Source organism: Saimiri boliviensis, chromosome 2 (genome assembly GCF_048565385.1).
Source record: "Saimiri boliviensis isolate mSaiBol1 chromosome 2, mSaiBol1.pri, whole genome shotgun sequence".
NCBI classification, from domain to species: domain Eukaryota; kingdom Metazoa; phylum Chordata; class Mammalia; order Primates; family Cebidae; genus Saimiri; species Saimiri boliviensis.
In genome coordinates this window covers 69,384,786-69,403,492 of record NC_133450.1, presented here as the reverse complement: position 1 = coordinate 69,403,492, position 18,707 = coordinate 69,384,786, and the positions used below count along the sequence as shown (strand labels likewise).

The 18,707-nt window shown below is 51.0% G+C and overlaps 1 protein-coding gene across 1 annotated transcript; it reads right to left on the bottom strand.

The window, feature by feature from the left end:
* Positions 1–441: 441 nt before the first annotated feature.
* On the bottom strand, positions 442–17,519 carry LOC120363889 (alpha-1-antichymotrypsin-like). Its single transcript, XM_039468625.2, is given in 6 exon segments — positions 442–6,276; positions 7,449–7,596; positions 10,328–10,601; positions 14,744–15,394; positions 17,454–17,483; positions 17,486–17,519. Coding segments are annotated over 6 exon segments (1,341 nt in total). The 3' UTR covers positions 442–6,072.
* Positions 17,520–18,707: the final 1,188 nt, after the last annotated feature.

The window sequence follows — 18,707 nt, the reverse complement described above, 5'->3', positions numbered from 1 at the left end:
GTTTCAATTAGGATCCAAATAAGTTCTATACATGACATTTAGTTAATCTCTCTCTCTCTGTATCTCTCTCTCTCTCTCTCTCTCTCTCTCCCCCTCCCTCTCTCTCTCTAATTGAGATAAAATTCACATTACCTAGTAAAGTTTTTAATTTGGTGACATTTAATACATTCACATGTGAGTAACCATCACCTCCATTTGGTTTCAAACTATTATCATCACCCCTAAAGGAGATTCCTTACCCATTGAATAGTCATCCCTGTTCTTTCCTCTCCTTAGCCCCTGATAACCACTAATCTGCTTTTGTGTCTGTGGATTTACCTGTTGTGGATATTTACTTCAATGGAATCACACAATAAGTGGCCTTTTGTGTCTGGCTGCTTTCACTAAGCATAATGTTTTCAAGGTTCATCCACGTTGTAGCAAGTACCAGTGCTTCACTCCTTTCAAACAAATCTGGGTTTATTGAACTCTCTGAGCAAGGGAGAACACCATCTTGGCAGCTCAGCAAAGTCTGGAAGGAGGGTAGCTAAGAGAAATACAGGGTCCCATGGGCTGAGTTGGCCTATGGTAGTTTCTGAGTGATACTTAGAAAACATGGTCAGGATTTGTAAAGTAAGCGAACAGTGTTCTTTTCTATAAAACCTGAGTCTGTGTGGAGTTACTCTTAGAAGCATTTGCTGTGGCCTTTCCTTCGAACACATGGGTCTGATATGTGGCTATTGATACATTCTGGACCTACTACATGTAACAAGTCATGGTTGAATATAGTTTACCAGATTTGTAGATCCCAATTTAGTTTACTTTGCAAATTGTGATTTTAGTTTCATCTCTTTTTTGGGGTCAAAAATTTTGCCCAGAGAGGATGCTCTGAGTGTCTGGGGAGAGGAATGGCCATTAGGAAAGTTCTGTTGAAATGCACAGTGGTCAATGGGGTTTTTTTGTTTTTTTGTTTTTTGTTTTTTTGTAGAGAATTGAAACTTAATTCCTCTGTGCCCTTCTTGGCCACAACAATCACAGCCCTAAGCAGCACCTGTGGGCACAAGAGGGCATCACGGATGTTTCTGGTGTGGCAGAGGCTGTGGTCAGTGGAGCAGGGGTTACGGAACCCAGCCAGGCCTTTGACATGTGTCGTTGTTATTATTCTTTGTAATCCACCTGATGGTCCTCTGGAGTAGATGCTCTCCCAACATTCAAGAGCAGAGGCAGTAACAGTGATGCCAGGTAATTAGGCCAAAATCACGTGAGCAAGATCTGAACTGGACTTTGAAGGTTTGCTGACCCGAAAGTCACCACGGGAGCTGTGTGGCAAGTGGAAGGGCTCTGAGAAGAAAGGGGGAGTAGAGAGGAGAACCAGTTGCGTGGAATTTGTGGGCGTTATTTCCTCATTTCCAAGCTGGTAGATCTGAGTAAAAGGGACATGGAGAAGGTGGAAGGAACCCTTTTATCAATTTATGAATTATCCCACATCTTCGACCTCAGTGTGCCAACCCCTATTCAACTTCCAAGTGCCATCTTGTTTCCAGACACCTCTGTCACCCATCAGCTCTGCCTGTTATGGCTCCTTGATGTTCCCGGCCTGGAATATGAAAATCTCATCATTTGAATGACTCTCTGATTAATATTTTCAGATATATTCATTTGTCCTTGTGTCGGCCACTTATGGCCCCTCCTTCCTGTAACCAGGGGAAATTTCAGCTCCAGTAGCCACCTGCAGTCTATCCCCTTTCTGTCTGTGTCTGAACTGCTGATTATATTTGGAACCACCCACCTGTACAAGCTAGTGACACAGTCATCTCCAGCCCCCAAGGGTTCCTTATTAGTGCCTGCTAGAACATTACGGTTTCCTGATGTGTCCTCGTCTCTGCTCCTCCAGACTTCTGGGTTTTCTGCTTCCCCATGATGCACTCAGCAGAGAGCATCTCTTTCTCTGTCACAGGTGAAAATAGAAGTCTTTTGGCAGGAATGTCCTCACCTTTTTGCCAAGAAGAAATCCTGAAATCCATCCCTCTCACTCAAATTTCTTTATTAAACTTCAGATCCATAGAGCCCATTCTCTATTGGACTTGTCTTCTTAGATGACATGCAGGCACCTCCAAACCCACATGTCCACATCAGGACTTACCTTCTTCCTGCACAAAACATTATTCATTCTGTAATCCTTAGCTCATGGAATGGCATGTGAATTTCAGTTCCCCAAGTTCCCAACACAGCAACTTGGGTGCCATCTTTGCTTTCTTTCTGTCCCTCACACAGTCAACCATAAAGTCTCATCACTTCTGTCTAATAAATATCTCTCCCCTCAGTCTCCTTTCCTGCAGCTAACGGCAGGAAGCCATTTAAGGGCAATAGTTAGTGACCAGCAGGTGGATGGACCCTCAGCCCCCAGGGGAGGGAGAAGAGTGAAACCCAGCCCCATCCTCACAGGTCTGGGGCCCAGGTGCCCCCTTAAGGGAGGAACTCAGTTTTCATCCAGCAATTTCTAGACCTAAGTCACAGAAGACAATGAGCCCTGGGCTGTGGTAAGGCTCCTTAGACACCTGGACTGAGGCCAGGAGGGAATGGGGGCAGGAGCTGGGCAGGTCAGAGCCTTGTCCTGTGCAATGCCATCCAGCCCCAGCTGAGGGATGAGAAGCCATGCCAGCCTGGATAAGGAGTTAGTTCACATGGAAAAGATCATCTCGGGAGTTTTTAAATTGCTGTCCAGGGAACGTTCAGACTCAGGAGCGAACATTTCAATGACTTCCTGACTTCTTACACATGGATGCACACAGACATGCACACGCTATCATGCACATCCTATCATATCATGGTTTCCACTGTACAGGCGGGAAAACTGAGTCAATGAGAAAAAACCCTCGTGAGGGGGAAAAGTAGCCTTTATCGTTCATATGGCACTTCTAACAGGTCATTCCTGGACCTCCTGCGGACCCCATCTCCCCATCCTCAGGCTTCCCCAGTGATCAGCTCCCTCTGCTCTCATTCGTACCCCCAGTGCTGGTCTCAAGTTCATGCTGGTCTCAATCCTCTCTTCTGTAGCTCTAACCCCTTGACTCCTGTCCTTCTGATCAGTGGTTGGCCTTCTTGAAACCCACAAGAGCGCTGGTAAGAATGGAAAGATATTCCACCAGACAGGGCATTTCACAGCTGTCTGTAAAGGTTGGAACCACTAAGAATTTCTGGAGCTGGACCTCCAGGGCACTGATTGCTGAGCGTGGCTGACCTGCCGTGACACCCTGGTCAACTTTCTGTCCCATTTTGTGCCTTCTCCTGGCCCAACCTCTGGCAAATGTCACTACTCAGGTGACTTTACTTTCTACACTAGGAATCATCAGAGTCATCGGGGGAGAGGAGGTCTCAACTGATCCTACCAAGAAACACACACTCTCACCGGCCCCCTCGCCCCACTCCCTGCATTCCCTTCACAGTGGAAGCCTTGATCCTTGATCCTTGCCCTCCACCTGTGCCCTCTCCCGTGATGCTTCATGCTGCCTGGCTGGCTGCTCACTCTGCAACTCCAGGTTGAAGACGGTGTCAAACCACCTGTGAATTGTGACCTTAGGAGCTGTGCCACTCTGCAACCCTGGTTGCTTGCCGCCCTGCCTTCTGAATCCTTTCTCTGGTTATGAAAGCTTGCTCAAGGCTCTGACATCTGTGGAGCACTGCAGTGAACTTCAACTTAGCACCCACTACCCACCACCCTGTCTCTCTAAATACATATTTGCAGGCTGCCTGGCTTTCTCTCTCTTCCTATCCTGCTCACTCTCCAGCCCCCCTACCCCGTCCTCCCTTAATTCTGCTAACATTGCACTGGTGAGCCCCAAGTGGCTTTAGATCACTAAATCTTGTGGACACATTCATTCCATTCAATCATCACTGTTTCTGCATTTTCTCCCCTATCCTTGGATAAGTCTCTCCTCTTGGTCCTGCGGTGACAGCTTTCTTCCTGTCCTCTTGTCTCCTGCCCTATGCTGGTGACTCTCCTTGGTGGGCTGCCCTTTCTTAGCCGGTCCTTCTTTGGGAATGGGGGACGTTCTCCTTCTCTTTGCACTCCATGGCATTCATTTGAAGGGACACCTCAATACTCACTTGTCCATCCCGGGAGAGGAATCCTGAATGCTCCCCTCCAGCCCAGATTTCTCTCCTGACTTCAGCCCAGCTGCTTCCTGAGCAAGTCCCGGGGGATTCTCCCAGGAACCTCAGACATGGGAGTTCCAAATCTGAATGTGTCGGCTTCCCTTGCCAGCAAGCCCCTGCTGGGTTTCCTAGTCAGAGACTAGGTAGTCATCACCCAGGTGCCCAAAGCCAAATACAGTTCTTCTCCCTTCTTCCCCACCGCCAATCATAAATTCCCACCCACTCTTCTCAAAGCCTTCAAGCAGAATCATCCCTGCTCGCCCTCCCCAGCTCTGACCTACCTTTGCCCCAGTTCCCACAGAGGCCCCTTGATGTCCAACCCACATCCTTGTCCTGGGGCACGAATCCCGTTTCTGCTCAGCAGCCAGAGTACTTTCCTAGCACGCAGCGCTGCCTCCATCGCCTCTGTGCTGAAACTCCCTTAGAGCTCCCTGTGGCTCTAAGGAACCACTTGGGAATCCTTGCGGTGGCCCGCCCCTCTGCAGTCCAGCGGCTCTGTCGTGGCCCGTTCCTCTCTGCAGCCCCTCAGCCTCGCTGCTCTCTGCCCCAGAGCCGCTCGTCTTCTTTTGGTTTCTTGACTGCTACCATTGCTCTTTCTCCCGTCTGAAGCACTGTCCCGTCTGTTCGCTTGAGCACCTTCTCTTCCCCTGATCTCAGCACGGAAGCCACCTCCTCCAGGAAGCTTTCCCTGACTTCCCAGACTGGGTTTGGTGCTCTCCTTTGGCTTCCATAGACTTATTTCACCATCTACTTGCTGTAAGTTTGTACATTCCATGAAGGCAACTCCTGTGGAAATAACTTTGTGGTTAAGAACGTGCCTCTTAACCACAAAGTGTCAGGAGGGTTGGAATAACGTTCTGCTGGCAATTATTACTAGCTATGTGGCCTTGAGAATATTACCAAGCCTCTCTGTGCCTCAGTTTCCTCATCCATAGAATGGGACTGCTGACAGGATTTATCTCATCGGGTCATCAGGAGGATTCAACAGGTTATTTCAGGGAGAGATCTTAGCAGACTGACTGGCATAAAATCCTCAGGAATTCAGTTGTTGTCAACGTTATCATTGTTGCCTTTGTAGCAGAGATTGCAAGGTACCTGAGAGCCTCAGTTAAATGCCTGACTGCACGATTGCTCTTACTGCAGTTGTGCTGTAATGGCTCATTTGTCCTCAGCCCTGCATTCTGGTTGTTGAGGGAGGTCATTCACAGAGCGAGGGCTAGGAACTGGTGAGGCAGTTGAGGGGCTCAGTCTGGAAACCCAGAAAGTAGATACTCCCCCTAAACTGGGGGTGCCAAATGGCAGAAGGGGGGCATCCCATGATAAAGTCCTGCCCAGCTACAGGAGCGAGGGGCCTGGGGGCTGTCCAGTTGTGGTCAGGGCCAGGAGCACTGGCAAGAGCCAGGTGGAGACTGGACCCTGGAGGTGGAGAGCAGGGAATTGAAAGCGGGCAGCCCAAAGCCCAGCAGGCAGGAATTGGCCTTAGAGCAGCAGGTTCCGCCAGCTCTGGGCCTGAGGTCCAAGTGGGCGTGGCCACAAGCTTGGGTGGACCTGGGCAGGCTGCTGTAGATGAATGCAAAAGGAGCCCAGTTCCTGGGGTGGAGCTCAGCCTGCGTGGGAGGTCAAAGGGTTTGGCTTTGGGACACAGGTGGCCTCAGGAGCACAGAGTCCGGCAGTCAGCATGGAAAGGCACAAGCAGCGTGTCCAAGGAAATTGTTTATTGTTGTCAGGAGGCACAGGGCCCTCCCAAACAAAGAGTCCATGGGCCCCTGTGCATGATGGCGCTCCACAGGCAGTCACTGTCACCTTCAAAGGGTGAGCACACAGGGCCAGACATGCCCTGGCTGCTTGGTGCATGGGGCCAGGCTGTACCCAGAGGCCCAAGCATCCAGCTTCCATTCCCGGCTCCTTAATGGGAGCCCCACTGCTCAATGGTAAGCTCTAGGCTCTTGTGGGATAGATGACTCTGCTCATGAAGAGGATGCTTGGGGTGTCAGTTCGGGCGACGATCACCAGGAAGGGCATGTTGAAACGCACAATGACCATTGGGCCCACATTTGGGGGAAGGAGGGAGAGTGAGAGCGCTGGGGAAGTAGATGCTTCTGTGCCCTCCTCAGACACATCAAGCACAGCCTTGTGGGTCACCTGTGGGGACAGAAGCATTACTCAAGGTCGACACAGAAAGGCAGGAGGTCAGCAACCTGCCTGTGTGCCGCTAGGGGGCCCACAGTGCATAGAGCGCTCAGCGCTGGCCTGTCTCTGCTGTGGAATGTTTGCTCCTCCCAACCCCCTGCCGACTAGATTTACACAGTCCGGATCCCTAGAGGTGCAGATGGAGACCCAGGTGCGGCGTGTGATCTGCCCAGAACCTTCAAGGTAAAGAATGGAGCCCCTCATATGCACCCCTTTCTGTCTGAGTTGAGAGTCTGCGTTACCCCCAAAACTCCCACTGCTGTTGGGAGGAAGAGCAGGAACAATGTGAGGCATGTTTCTTCCAAGCAAGGTCCCGGCAGCCCTTGACCCCCAACGGCTGCTGCAGAAACCGCCTCGCCAGGCCAGCATGGCTCCCAGCATCTCTCCTGCTCCAGCTTAAACATCCTTGGGGCTTTCAAGTACTTTTCAAAGTCTTGCATTCCTGGATCGTCTGCGTCTGTTCCTCGACACACACCCCTCCGTTACTTTGCGCCTTGGAAGGTGGAGATGCAGACTCACCCCAGTGCTCTGTGTGAGCACTCAGGCCAGACAGGAGTAGAGGGTGGCATGGCCACCCTGCCTTGGCAACTCTGCTCTTAGTAACACAGGCTGAGTGTCCCAAGTAGTCCTCTCTCGTGCTCTGAGCATGTTTTCCTCACAATTGCCAGATCGTCATTGTTACTCCCGACTGGTATTACCTCCCCAGTCGGGCACTGCATAGCAGCCAAGAACTATCACGAGCATTTTACAGATGAAAACGCTGGGGACAGAGGACTTTAATTGTTTGCCCCCATGGGTAGTAAATGGTGCAGTGTGGAATGATGTTCCATGACTGTCTGATTCCAAGCCTGTCAACATGTCTATTCCATCTGAATAATCGACACAACTACATCTTTCCATCTGAGAAACACACACAGTCGTGTTGCGGAGGACCAGTCCCCAGCACGGCAGGAGGAGCTGGGCTGTAACCGAGCTCTTCTTGGCTTGGGGTGTCCCAAGCAGGGTGAGCGCATAATGAGAAATGCAACTGCATTGACACAAGGTCAAGAGTGCCCAAATGTGCACCTGGCCTTCACCATTCAAGTTCAGATACGGAGATGATTGACCAAAGTCTGAAGACTCACCTGGGAGACCCGGAGGTTTCTGGCCCCTGTGATCCCTGACAGGTCAGCCTTGCTGGTGAAGACCTCCTCGATGCCCAGCTGGGGAAGTATGTCTTCTAGGTTATAGTCCCCCGAGATGGAAAACTTTGGCAGGAAGAGTGCTAGCCATCTAGAAAATAAGAAAAAAAAAAATATCCGCAGCTCTGCTGATCAGTGCCCACCTGCCTCCCGCCTGGCCGCATGGTCTTCCCTGGTTTCCTCCACAATCACCCCCTTCTGATTAGAAATAAATACTCTGTTCCTCAATTTCCTAACCCCTGTCTTTACTCTTCTTATTTATTAGTTATTCATTCCGATCTGCAAGTGTGAAAGGCTCCAGGCAGCACACCAAGCCTTGAGCTGTGGCCCAGCCCGGGCCTGGCCCTGCTCTTTTGCTGCAGCTTGCAATGCAGTCGAAGCACCTTTGCACCAGCAGGGACCCCTGAGTGTGTCCAGAGCCTGGGCCAGGCCAGCTGCACTGGCTGCATGGCAGCCTGCTTCACGGGTATCAGGAGGGCTTCCTGTAGGAGGTGGTGTTGAGGCTGAGTCCCAAAGGCAGAAAAGGAGCAAGCTAGGTGAAGAGGTGGGCAGGAGGCAGATGGAAGAACCTGGAAGAAGGCGGGAGCAGAAGGAGTTGCTCCACAGGCTGGAGGTGACCTCAGTGAGGCAGGGAGGAGGGTAGTGGGGGATGAGGTGGGCCAGGAGCCAGAGGTAGGTCAGAAAGTGCCTGGGGGCCTCTGAGGAGTCTGATTATGTTGGAAGAGCTTTGGGAATCCTAAAACAATCAAATGGAGATTCCTATTACAGTGAGCATCGTCTTCCGAGCCGGGTGCAAGCTGGCCTAGAACACGCAGCAAGCTCTTAGAGGCCCAGCTCCCCCTCCCTGGAATTACAGCCCCCTCAAGATGTCTGTCCCTGTCTGCCTGGTCTTATCATTATACAGGAGGCTGTGTCTTCCACTAAACTCTGAGTCCCATGGAGGAAGTAGGTGTTCTATCTCCATTTTTTATTCATTGATTCATGTGTTTGTTCATTGCATCCTTCATTCAACAAGTGCCTACTCAGCATCCTCTGTGGGCCAGGAGTGTGTGGACACATATTTCCTCAGCATTATGTGAATCAAAAGTGTTTGATGAATTCTTTTCATTCAAAACTATTTGCTGGGCTTCTGCTTCCTGGTGGCTATTTGGTGCTAAAGGAGGAAGGAGTCTAGGAGTGAATGGATGGGTGGGGTAGGACCCCACATCCTGGCATCTCCTGGGATCCAGAGTGAGGAGGGGCGGAGCGTCAGGCAGGCCTGAGAGGCGTCCAGCCCTCTGGACAGGGACTGGGGCAGGAGCTGCAGCCTCAAGTTAGTGTTGAAGCAGCTGCCCTGCCCTTGGTGGTTTATTATGGCTTCCACATACAACACCTCACCGGATTCTCATAACCACCCAATGAGAACAGGGGCGGCAGGGAAAGGACCCTCCTCCTATTCAGCAGGCAGCTGAGCTCCAGAGAAGAGCAGCGACCTGCTCCAGGTCACACCAGCCACCATGGTCTGAACCTAAGGCTTGTGCTCCTCCTTGCCCACCCAGCACGGCTGCCCACACGCACTCCCTGGGCCCACTGCAAGGTGGACATAACTACTACAGGGTGGCCCGGAACTACTGCTCTGCCTCACTGTGTCCCCATGAAATCGGTCAGCTCAATTCCATGTGCCCAGCCTGTTCCTCCACCCTCAGATTTATCCAGAACTTAACCACTCCTCACACGCACGACTCCCTCCTGGGTCCCAGCAGCTGTGGGCTCCCACCTCATGTCTGCGCCTGGTTCCTGTGGGTGTCCCCGACTCCACACCTGCTCCACTGTCTATTCTCTCAGCAGCCACGGTTAGTCTTTTGAAACAACGCTCAGATCACACCCCTCCTCTAAACCTCCTGATGGCTCTCCATTTCAGAGAGGAGGAAGGGCAAGGTTTTCCAGGGCTCTACGTGTTCCTACACAAGCTGCTCCACCCCTTTGGAGGCTCCTGACCTAGCTCAACTCTCTCTTCACTCCCTCTGCTCCAGTCACTCTGGCCTCGCTCTTCCTTGAACATATCAAGCTCACTTCCATCTTAGAGGGTTTTCACTGGCTGTTCCCTCTGCCAGGAATGCTTTTCCCTAACATACCAACACGACTCCACCCCTCCCCTCCGTTACATGGATGCTCACGCATCACCGAATGGCCATTCTATTTAAAATCACAAATGAACACAAGGTCCAGTTTTCCTGCTTCTTTCATCCCCCTCTACTCAATTTCTGCCCCCTTACTCAATTCTCTGCCTTCTGACATATCAAATAACTTATTTGTTATATTTATTTATTGCCTCTCCCCTATCCAATTGCAAAGTAAGCAGGGAATCTTGTGTTTTATTTGCTGATTTATTTTCAGGGTGCAAATTAGAGTCTGACACACAGTAGGTGCTCAATCATGCAGCAAATGCTGAATGAATGAATAAATATAGAGGTTCACCAGTACAGACCTGATTCTCAGGGCCCATCTCACTGCAGCCCTCAACTGATCACAACTCCTTCTGTTTCTCTCTCCCTTCCAGAGATTGAGACCAGGAGAAAGTATGCATGAGCGTTTGGTGCAGATTTCTCATGACTTAGAACAGGCTGGAGTCAGAGGAAGCCTCAGCCGCTTGTTCTGTGTGATGTCATCATCTTAAAGAAGAAAAGAATCAGGGCCGAAGCCACACAGGTGCACAGGGCAAAGTAAGTGAAAATTCCCCCTGTCCCTGTGCAAGTTCTCCCATCACCATGCCCTTGTCCCTGGACACTGGTGAGACCTTGAGGTGGAGAGATGTGGACTCTCAGGGGGACAGGAAGAATCACCTGGTCTTCAGTGAGTTCCTCCATCGCTTCAGGGTCTCCGGGAGCAGCATGGCTTCCACTCGCTCCATCTTGTTTTGATCAGGGAGGATGAAGAATGCGCTGGCATTGCCTGTGTACGGCAGCTCCACTATGGTGCATAGCAGCTCCTCGTCCCAGAAGTAAGGTGCAGCCATGTCATCCATTCTCATCATGGGGACCTTCACCCACATCAGGTTGCCAAAGTAGAACTTTGACACAAAAGTTTCACGTATGTCAAAGGGAGTCTTCCACTTGGCTGAAGGTGGAGCAAGCATTTGAAGGATGTGTTAGTGCAGCGGTCATTCTGCCTCAACTCTGCTTCTCTGGCAGTGGAAGTGCCTAGTCCAACAGACACTGAGAGGCCCTCATAGGAGTGGCCCTGCCTTCGTTTAGAGAAATAGCTAGGCAAGCAAAAAAGTTGTTGGGGGTGAGGGAGAGCCCAGCAGGCTTAGATTGGGAAAAGGGTCAGGAAAGAAAGACCTGGTTCTTTATGCTAAACGAGAAATCAATAGGAAGCTGGGAATAAGGAGTGCAAGAGAGAGAGAAGGTGTAGGGAAAGTGAGGGAAAGAGGCATAACCACACGTGGGAGGCTGTAGCCCAAGGAGAAATGGCTCAGCCTTGGTTCCTTGATAGGAAAAACCTCTTGTGAGCAATTGTTAGTCACTGGTATTACAGGGACGTGAACATGCAGCAATGACTTGTGGGAGGGCTTTGGGTGGAAAGAGGAGGAAAGAGACCAGGTTCTGTATGTGAGGTGGTGAGGGCAGAGAGAGGAGATGCCCATCAATGTGAGTGACGGGAGAAACAGGGAGAACCTTAGTGGAAGACAGAACTCAGAGCCAGGAGAGACCGTGGGAATAAAAGCCTAGGACACTTGTGACATCTTAGGTGGTCGGAGTGTTGGACATTGCAAAAGCCATAAGCTGGCTGTGGTCCTCAGCTCATATCTAGCTCATGTCCACCTTTACAAACCATGAACATCCAGATGAGACTTGCCCTGGATTCTGTGTCTGTCTGTCGGAGGAGTCAGTTGTGGGGCTTTGAGCCTGAGGCTGTCTAAACTCTCACCATTGCAAAGGTAAGATTCCACGAAACTACCTCTGGCACCTCTAGCTATTGCAAACATGAAATGCAGGCTGACTCCCAGCCAGAGTGACATAGCTCCTCTCACCAAAGGCCTATTTACCACAGTAAAGAGAAAGAGAACATCTTGGCAGAAGTAGAGGTAGGGGTAGAGGGAGGAAAACTCTATGTTATCTAAAAAGAAATAAGGATAAACATGACAGCAGACTTCTTGTCAGAAACTATGCAAGCAAGAGAAGAATGGAGTAAAATCTTTAAAATGTAGAAAATTCCATGAAACTCCTTCTTAGGGAATCATGACATAGACCCATGATACACAGGTGTTTAGTTGTGTACAATTATTTTCCTCCTCTAAAACAGGGGTCAGGAAACTATAAGCCTGTAAACTAATATAGCCATAGCCTATTTCTATATTAACTTAGTGCTAAGAAAGGTGCTTATATTTTTCAAATATTGTAAAACAATGAAGAAGAAAGAGAAGAAGATAATAAAAAAGCAAAGGAGAAAGACAAAGTGAAGAATCTTCAAAAGAGACCTCCTGTGGACCACACAGCCAAAAATACTTAGTACTAGGTCCTTTATAGAAAAAGTTTGTCAATCCTTTTTCTGGGTTTTGGACTCCACAATCTTTCACCTCCATTCTTGGTTTTGGGAGATCCTTGGTAAAAGCTCATAAAGTCATAAACAGGTTAACCTTAGGGGTTAACGTGAGGAAGAAAAAGGGATTTTCAGATGGGCCCAGGTCAACGTTGAATGTTTAATTATCTGTTTTCTGGACTTCATGTCTGCTAACTGACAAATGGCACCACCACCGTCCACCTTTCAGAGCTGCTCCGAGGAGTAAACGAGGTACTGCAGGTAACTGGGTGGTATGAGTAGGTGCTCAATAAATGGGAGCTTCTTTCCTTTCTTTTTTCTGCTTTTTCTATTGGTAATTGCAACTAGAGCCAGCTTCTGGTGGCCCTACATTCTCTCATGCCATTGTTTTCCTTCTAGACTCTTCTCCACCTTTGGACTTTCTCTTTGGGCCTTCTAAGACCAAAATCACAGCCCATTTTTCCTTCCCCCTCCTGGAAGACCATCTCAGGTTCTCTGGTACCTGCAGCCTCCCAACATGGAATGACCCAGGACAAACCTAATTGTAAAGATGCCTCAGAGCAAGGACCCATCACAGGGCAGGAGATATTTCAGTTGAGCAGGTGTCCCCGTCACCAACTGCAGCAGCCATTCAGGTGCTTCGGTGGCCTCCATGAGGGCAGTGCCATGGAGTGCCACCCTATATTACCCAGGGCACCAGGCTCCTTTGGGGCCTTTATCTGGTCAGATCTCCAGCATGGCTTCCTGCTAGGAAGACTGGCTGCCTCTGGGGACCTTGACTGCTGCCTTGTAGGCCAGAATCAAGAGAGGGACAGGTTTGAGGGATGAAATTACCACCCGGGTTCTACAAGCCTTTAAATGTTGTCACGTCTGCCCCTGTCTCCCCCCATTTCTGTCTGCCAGTCACCAAGTTTTCCGATTCTGCCTCCTTACCATCTTCGGACATCCTCAGCTGTTCAACTAGGGGCCCGAATGTCTGGCTAGACTAGTGTCTCTAGGATCTGATCTCTGTTTGACTCAACTTCTCTCTGCTGTAATGACCTTCCTTTCCAATTCTATCTGGATTTAAGAGAAAAGAAGAAAACAGTTTTCTAGAGGAAACCTTCCTTTCTTGAATTCCCATCTTCTGCCCCTGGTTGGATGCCCACCCTTACTTTCAGTCAAATACATAGTCCTAACATCATTGGGTGAGTCAGTACTTGCATGCTCGTGGGTCCAGTGGGTGCAATGGAACAGGAAGAGCAGAAAGGGAGGGAACAAGCACTCCAGGGTTCTGAGTTGGGACCCTCTCAGCCTGAAGCTCATGCATGCCCAGCCCCCTCCGCCTTCCACAGGGCGGCCCCAGCACTGACCAAGCCCCAGCACGTACGTTGTATGTAAACCAGGATGAGGCAAGGAGCAAAATGGGCACCTGGAGGGTGAGTAGAGGTCAACACAGCAAGGGGAGGGGCCCTGCAGGTCTCAACTCCAGGAGGACCAGAGCACTGAACAGTGAGGGGAGTGGGAGTTTCAGGGGAGGCTGGAAATCTGGGGCCACCTCCACTGCCCACCTGTTTCCCGCCTGCCTATTTCCCATTGTTAGAGGCAGGTGGGGAGGGAAAAGCTGCGCTGCCTACTGTGTCCCTGGAGGGCAGAGAGTCCTAGCGTAGGGCTACGTGGCAGGAGGACAGAACACAGGACACTCAAAGCAGAAATGACAGCTCAGACGCCAAGTAGTCTCAGTGGGAGATCGGGATCCACGTCTGTGTTTACAGATGAAGACCCTGGCCTGGGAGGAGAAGGGGCTTGCCCAGGACTCAACCAACAGCCCCCAGGCAGGACTCTGCCTCCAAGCAGCGCATGTCTCCTAAGCACCTTTCTGCCCTCTGACAGGTGGGCACTCTTTATGTCCCTATGTTTTTTTCTCCTATCTGGATTCCAGGCTCCAGGAGGCAGGAGGTACCTGCTTGCACTCTGCCCCTTGGGAGCTTGCAGGCTGAGGTTTGCACTGGTTGAGTTCCTATCGATGGGGTTGGGCACCGGACCAGTTAGAATCTGGCAGGGGTTGTGTCTTGGATACCGCCCACCCTTGAGGCTCTTTCCCAGAGCGGAACAATGCCATTTCTGCCCTCATTTATGTGTCAATGACATTTTAAAATATAATTACAGAAGATTATAGGAGAGCAGAATCGTAGAACCTTGGGAGGGGCCAGGCACTTTGGGGGTTGGCTTTCCCTGTGAAGATGGCCCCAGCCCCACCTGGCCACCTCCAGAGACTGAGGACCCTGGCTGGACAGTGTCCCTCGCCCATGTAAAGGGCAGAAGCCCCAGGTGTGTCCACACAGAGGGCTTTCCTGGCCCAGTCCAGCAGCGCTCCTGTAAAAAGAGAGCTATAGTCCCTGTGGGCCCTGGTGTGGTTTCAAGGGAGAGCTCCTTCCTTCTGTTTGCTGGACAAGTTTAAATCTGAGTAAAAAGTACCACACTGACTCAGACCAAGGGCTGATGTGCTTTACTGATAGGCTGATGTCTTGGAAGAACAAACTGTAATTTGGAAAAACCGACAGGAGAAGGTGATGCCTATGGGCAGGGCAGGGCCTTCGTGCCCACAATGTCCCCAAGCTGTGCACTCTCCTCTACAGTGGTTTCTCTAATAACACCGTTGTTGAGCCAGGACAGAAATGGCCCTGAGGCTCAGAACTAAACTCCCACCTCTTCTGAACCCCAAGCTGGGCACTCACCTTTAAAGAAGATGTAATTCACCAGGACCATCATTGTCTGCTGGTCAAGGTTCCTGATCAGATCCCTGATTTTCCCCCGGGTTCCCTTCTGCACGTAGTCATTGATGAGCTTCTTAGCTGCCTCTGAGTCCTGAAAGTCAGTGGCAAAGGCCTCAGCGCCATACAGGCTCTTGGCGTCCTCCGTGAACCTGTCCAGCAGATTGAGCTGCTCTTTGACGAACATGGCGTTTCCCACACTGAGCTGCAGCTCGTCACTGGACTGGTTGAGGGTGCTCAGGAGGTGCTGGAAGCTCTGGTGAATTTCTGCCTCGGAAGTCTCTGTGAGGCTGAACTTGAGGCCCTGGAGAATCTCCATCAGGGTGGAATTACGGGCCCCCAGGGACAGGAAGGCCAAGGCAGTAGAGATGCTCAGCGGGGAGAAGATGACATTCTTACCAGGGGCTTTCCGTGTCAACTGCTTGTACAGGCTGAAGGCAAAGTCCATGTTGTTAGAGGCTAATCGGAAGTCCACATGTGTCCCCTGGTCTTGTTCCTCCTGATTCGGATTCTTCTTGTCTAGTGTGCTCTTAGGGTCGGAGAGGACAGCAGGGCAGAATCCAGCCACCAAGAGCCCTAGAGCCAGGAGAGGTAACATTCTCCCCATTGTCAACTCTGCAAAGCAAAGATCCTTTAGGTCTCAGAGGGCCAGATGGAGCCCTGACCACCTCCCCCTGCCCCCACCGGCCTGTGTCCTGGTCCCTGTTCTGCTGCCTCCTGCTGGCTTTGCAGCCTCCCTCAGGTAGGGGCTCTCCTGGGCCCCAGCACATCACTCTGCTTCCTATCACCCATTGAGGTAAGTGCCGTAATTGTTTCCATTTTTTCCAGTGGAAAACCTGGGCACAAAGAGGTGAAGTGGCGGCCACGGTCCCAGGGCAAACAGGTGGAGGAGCCCAGTGGGCAGCCAGGTTTGCCTGGCTCCTGGGTCTGGAAGCTGATGGGGGTCCGAGGTTCAGTCCAACCAGAATGCCCACTGCTCTCCTCCCTCCTGGTGAGCAGATCCCATCCTAGGGCATTAGAAAGCAGGGGCTCCCTTCCCCTATTCCCCAACTGCCACCAAAGAAGACCTCAGGAATGAAGGAGCCCTGGCCGGAGTCAGAGGCCATAGTGATGCTCCCAGCCTCTCGGTGACACGTGGTTTGGCCCCCGTGGGCCTCCTGGCGTGATGCTGGGTTGCAGTGAGGCTTGACTGAGAGAGGGAAATGGGGGCTCCTGGGAGTGTCTGGAGCCTAGACGGCCCTGACAATGGTGGGCATCAAGGCCAAAGAAAGGTGAATGTTCTTTTCCGCCCCTGCCAGGTCGCCATGTGGTCTCTGTTTCCACCGTAAGCCTGGAAGGGCCTCCTAGTGGGTAGAAGGCAGTGTGGGCTTTGGGGTCTCCCAGACTGAGACTGGAATTTCGTTTTGGCCACTTTTGATTGCTATGTAATGACAAGCAGGTGACTGAACCTCTCTGAACCTGTTTCCCTCTCTGCACCACATGCTAAGTGGCTCAGGTGAGATAAATGATGAATGAAGGCACCTGGCTCAGAACAGACGTTACTGAGGGGCCTCTACCTCCCATACTACCCGTGCCTGAAACCACAAGCCGGAGAAGAGGCGTGAGCAACTGCTCAAGAGACCCTGGAAGCGCTGAGTTCCAGGCCGGCGACTGCAGCAAACAAGAATATTGACCTTCAGCCTCTGCCCGCTCAGTCCCAGAATCAGAAGAGAAAAGGGGCAGCTTGGATGCCTGGGGAAGAGAGGGGGATAGAGGGGAATAGAGGGGAGAGGAAGCAGGGGGAGGGGAGACGGGTAGAGAGAGGGGCAGAGGAAGAGGGGAAGAACCAGGGGAAGGAAGGAAGGAAGGAAGGAAGGAAGGAAGGAAGGAAGGAAGGAAGGAAGGAAGGAAGGAAGGAAGGAAGGAAGGAAGGAAAGGAGGGAGGGAAGGAGGGAGGGAGGGAGGAAGGAAGGAAGGAGGGGAGGAAGGAGGGGAGGCCAGTGGAAATGCCTTCAGTCAAGCCCTGGGACAGAGACCGCTTGTTTGCTTCAACTGTTTACTCTCAGGCTGATGCAACCCTTTCTCTGGGAAAATGTTCCACAATATTTGCCTCTGGAATTATTTTGGGGCCAAGCCTGGTGTTTTCTGCCTGGGCAAGTTGGAGGACTGGCTGTTTCCCAGCAGTTTGTCTCGCAGTGTGTGCACAGAGGCACCGCCCATCTGTGGACTTGGCCAGGGGTCCTGGTGGGGAAGTGGAGCCCCCGAGGCAGCCCCATGGAGACCTTGAAATCACCGTGGGGCCTGCGGCTGTTGCTCACAGAAACCCGCTGCAGCAGTCACATCTGCCACAGGTTCTGAGAGCTGCACCCTGTGCCAGGCAAGGGGACAGTGCCTCTCGCCCCGAGGGTCAGATGCACAGCTGACTGGAATCAGAACCTTAAGTGTCAAGGCAGAAATGACCATAGAGGCCCCAGGGCACCTCCACCCTTTACAGGTGTGAAAACTCAGACCCAGAGAGGACGCCTCTTAAAAAGGCACGGGGAATCACAACAGTCCCCTGGCCCCAACCCAGTGCCCTGGGCACACCTCCTCCTGGCATCCGCTTACCACACACTCCACACGCTCCAGGCTGCCACCTACAACACTCAGAAAAAAGGATTCCTCCGCTCCCAGGATGGAAAGCATCATGGATTACCTGCCTCTGGGGGCTGGATAGAGCTGGTGATTCCAAAGCCGTCTGTCTGGAGTAGCTGTTTCTCATGAATGGTTAGGCTTATTTATTCTAGGAAAGAACTCCTCCCCCTGCTTGGGAAACACTGGCCAGGACAACCAAGTGTTCTGTTCTCAGACTGAAAATGGCCAGATGATCATTTCTAGCAACATGGACTTGTTACATCCACTCAAGTAACCTGGTTATAGGGATAGCTCTAATCCCTTCCTTAAAAGATAAAGCAAGCCGGGCGCAGTGGCTCACGCCTATAATCCCAGCACTTTGGGAGGCCGAGGTGGGTGGATCACAAGGTCAAGAGATCGAGACCATCCTGGTCAACATGGTGAAACCCCATCTCTACTAAAAAAATACAAAAAATTAGCTGGGCTTGGTGGTGCATGCCTGTAGTCCCAGCTACTCGGGAGGCCGAGGCAGGAGAATTGCTTGAACCCAGGAGGCCAAGGTTGCGGTGAGCCGAGATCGTGCCATTGCACTCCAGCCTGGGTGACAAGAGCCAAACTCTGTCTCAAAAAAAAAAAAAATAAAAGATAAAGCAAACACACAAAAAACCCTTTGCTGTGTTAGTTTTAAATCTGTTCATTAAATACTCATTGAAGAACTTGGAAAATATCAGAAAATATAAAGAAGGACTTTGCAAAATATCCCCTAGCACTTTACTACCTGGAGTAGACCCCAGCTAGCATCTGGTGTATTTCTTTTCAATTTATTTATATTTTGTGATGGAGTCTTGCTCTGATGCCCAGGCTGGAGTGCAGTGGCATAATCTTAGCTCACTGCAACCTCAGCCTCCTGGTTCAAACGATTCTCCTGCCTCAGCCTCCTGAGCAGCTGGGACTAAGTTGAGTACCACCGTATCTAGCTAATTTTTGTATTTTTAGTAGGGATGGGTTTTCACCATATTGGCCAGGCTGGTCTTGAACTCCTGACTTCGTGATCCACCTGTCTCAGCTTCCCAAATTGCTGGGATTACAGGTGTGAACCACAGTATCCAGCCACATTTTGGTGTATTTCTAAGGCACTTTTCTTTGTTGTCTCTGTGTGTGTGTCAGTATGATGTTAATGTCCATATACAATCCTAGATATATTTTAAAAATACAGGACTCTATTTTTCTGCAAATCATTTGCATTTTGGGTGTCCCTTCACCAACCCCAAGGAGTAGGGGTTTGTGTCAGGGCCCCCATTCCAGAGTTGCACCTAGAATGGGGGTGGGAAGGGAG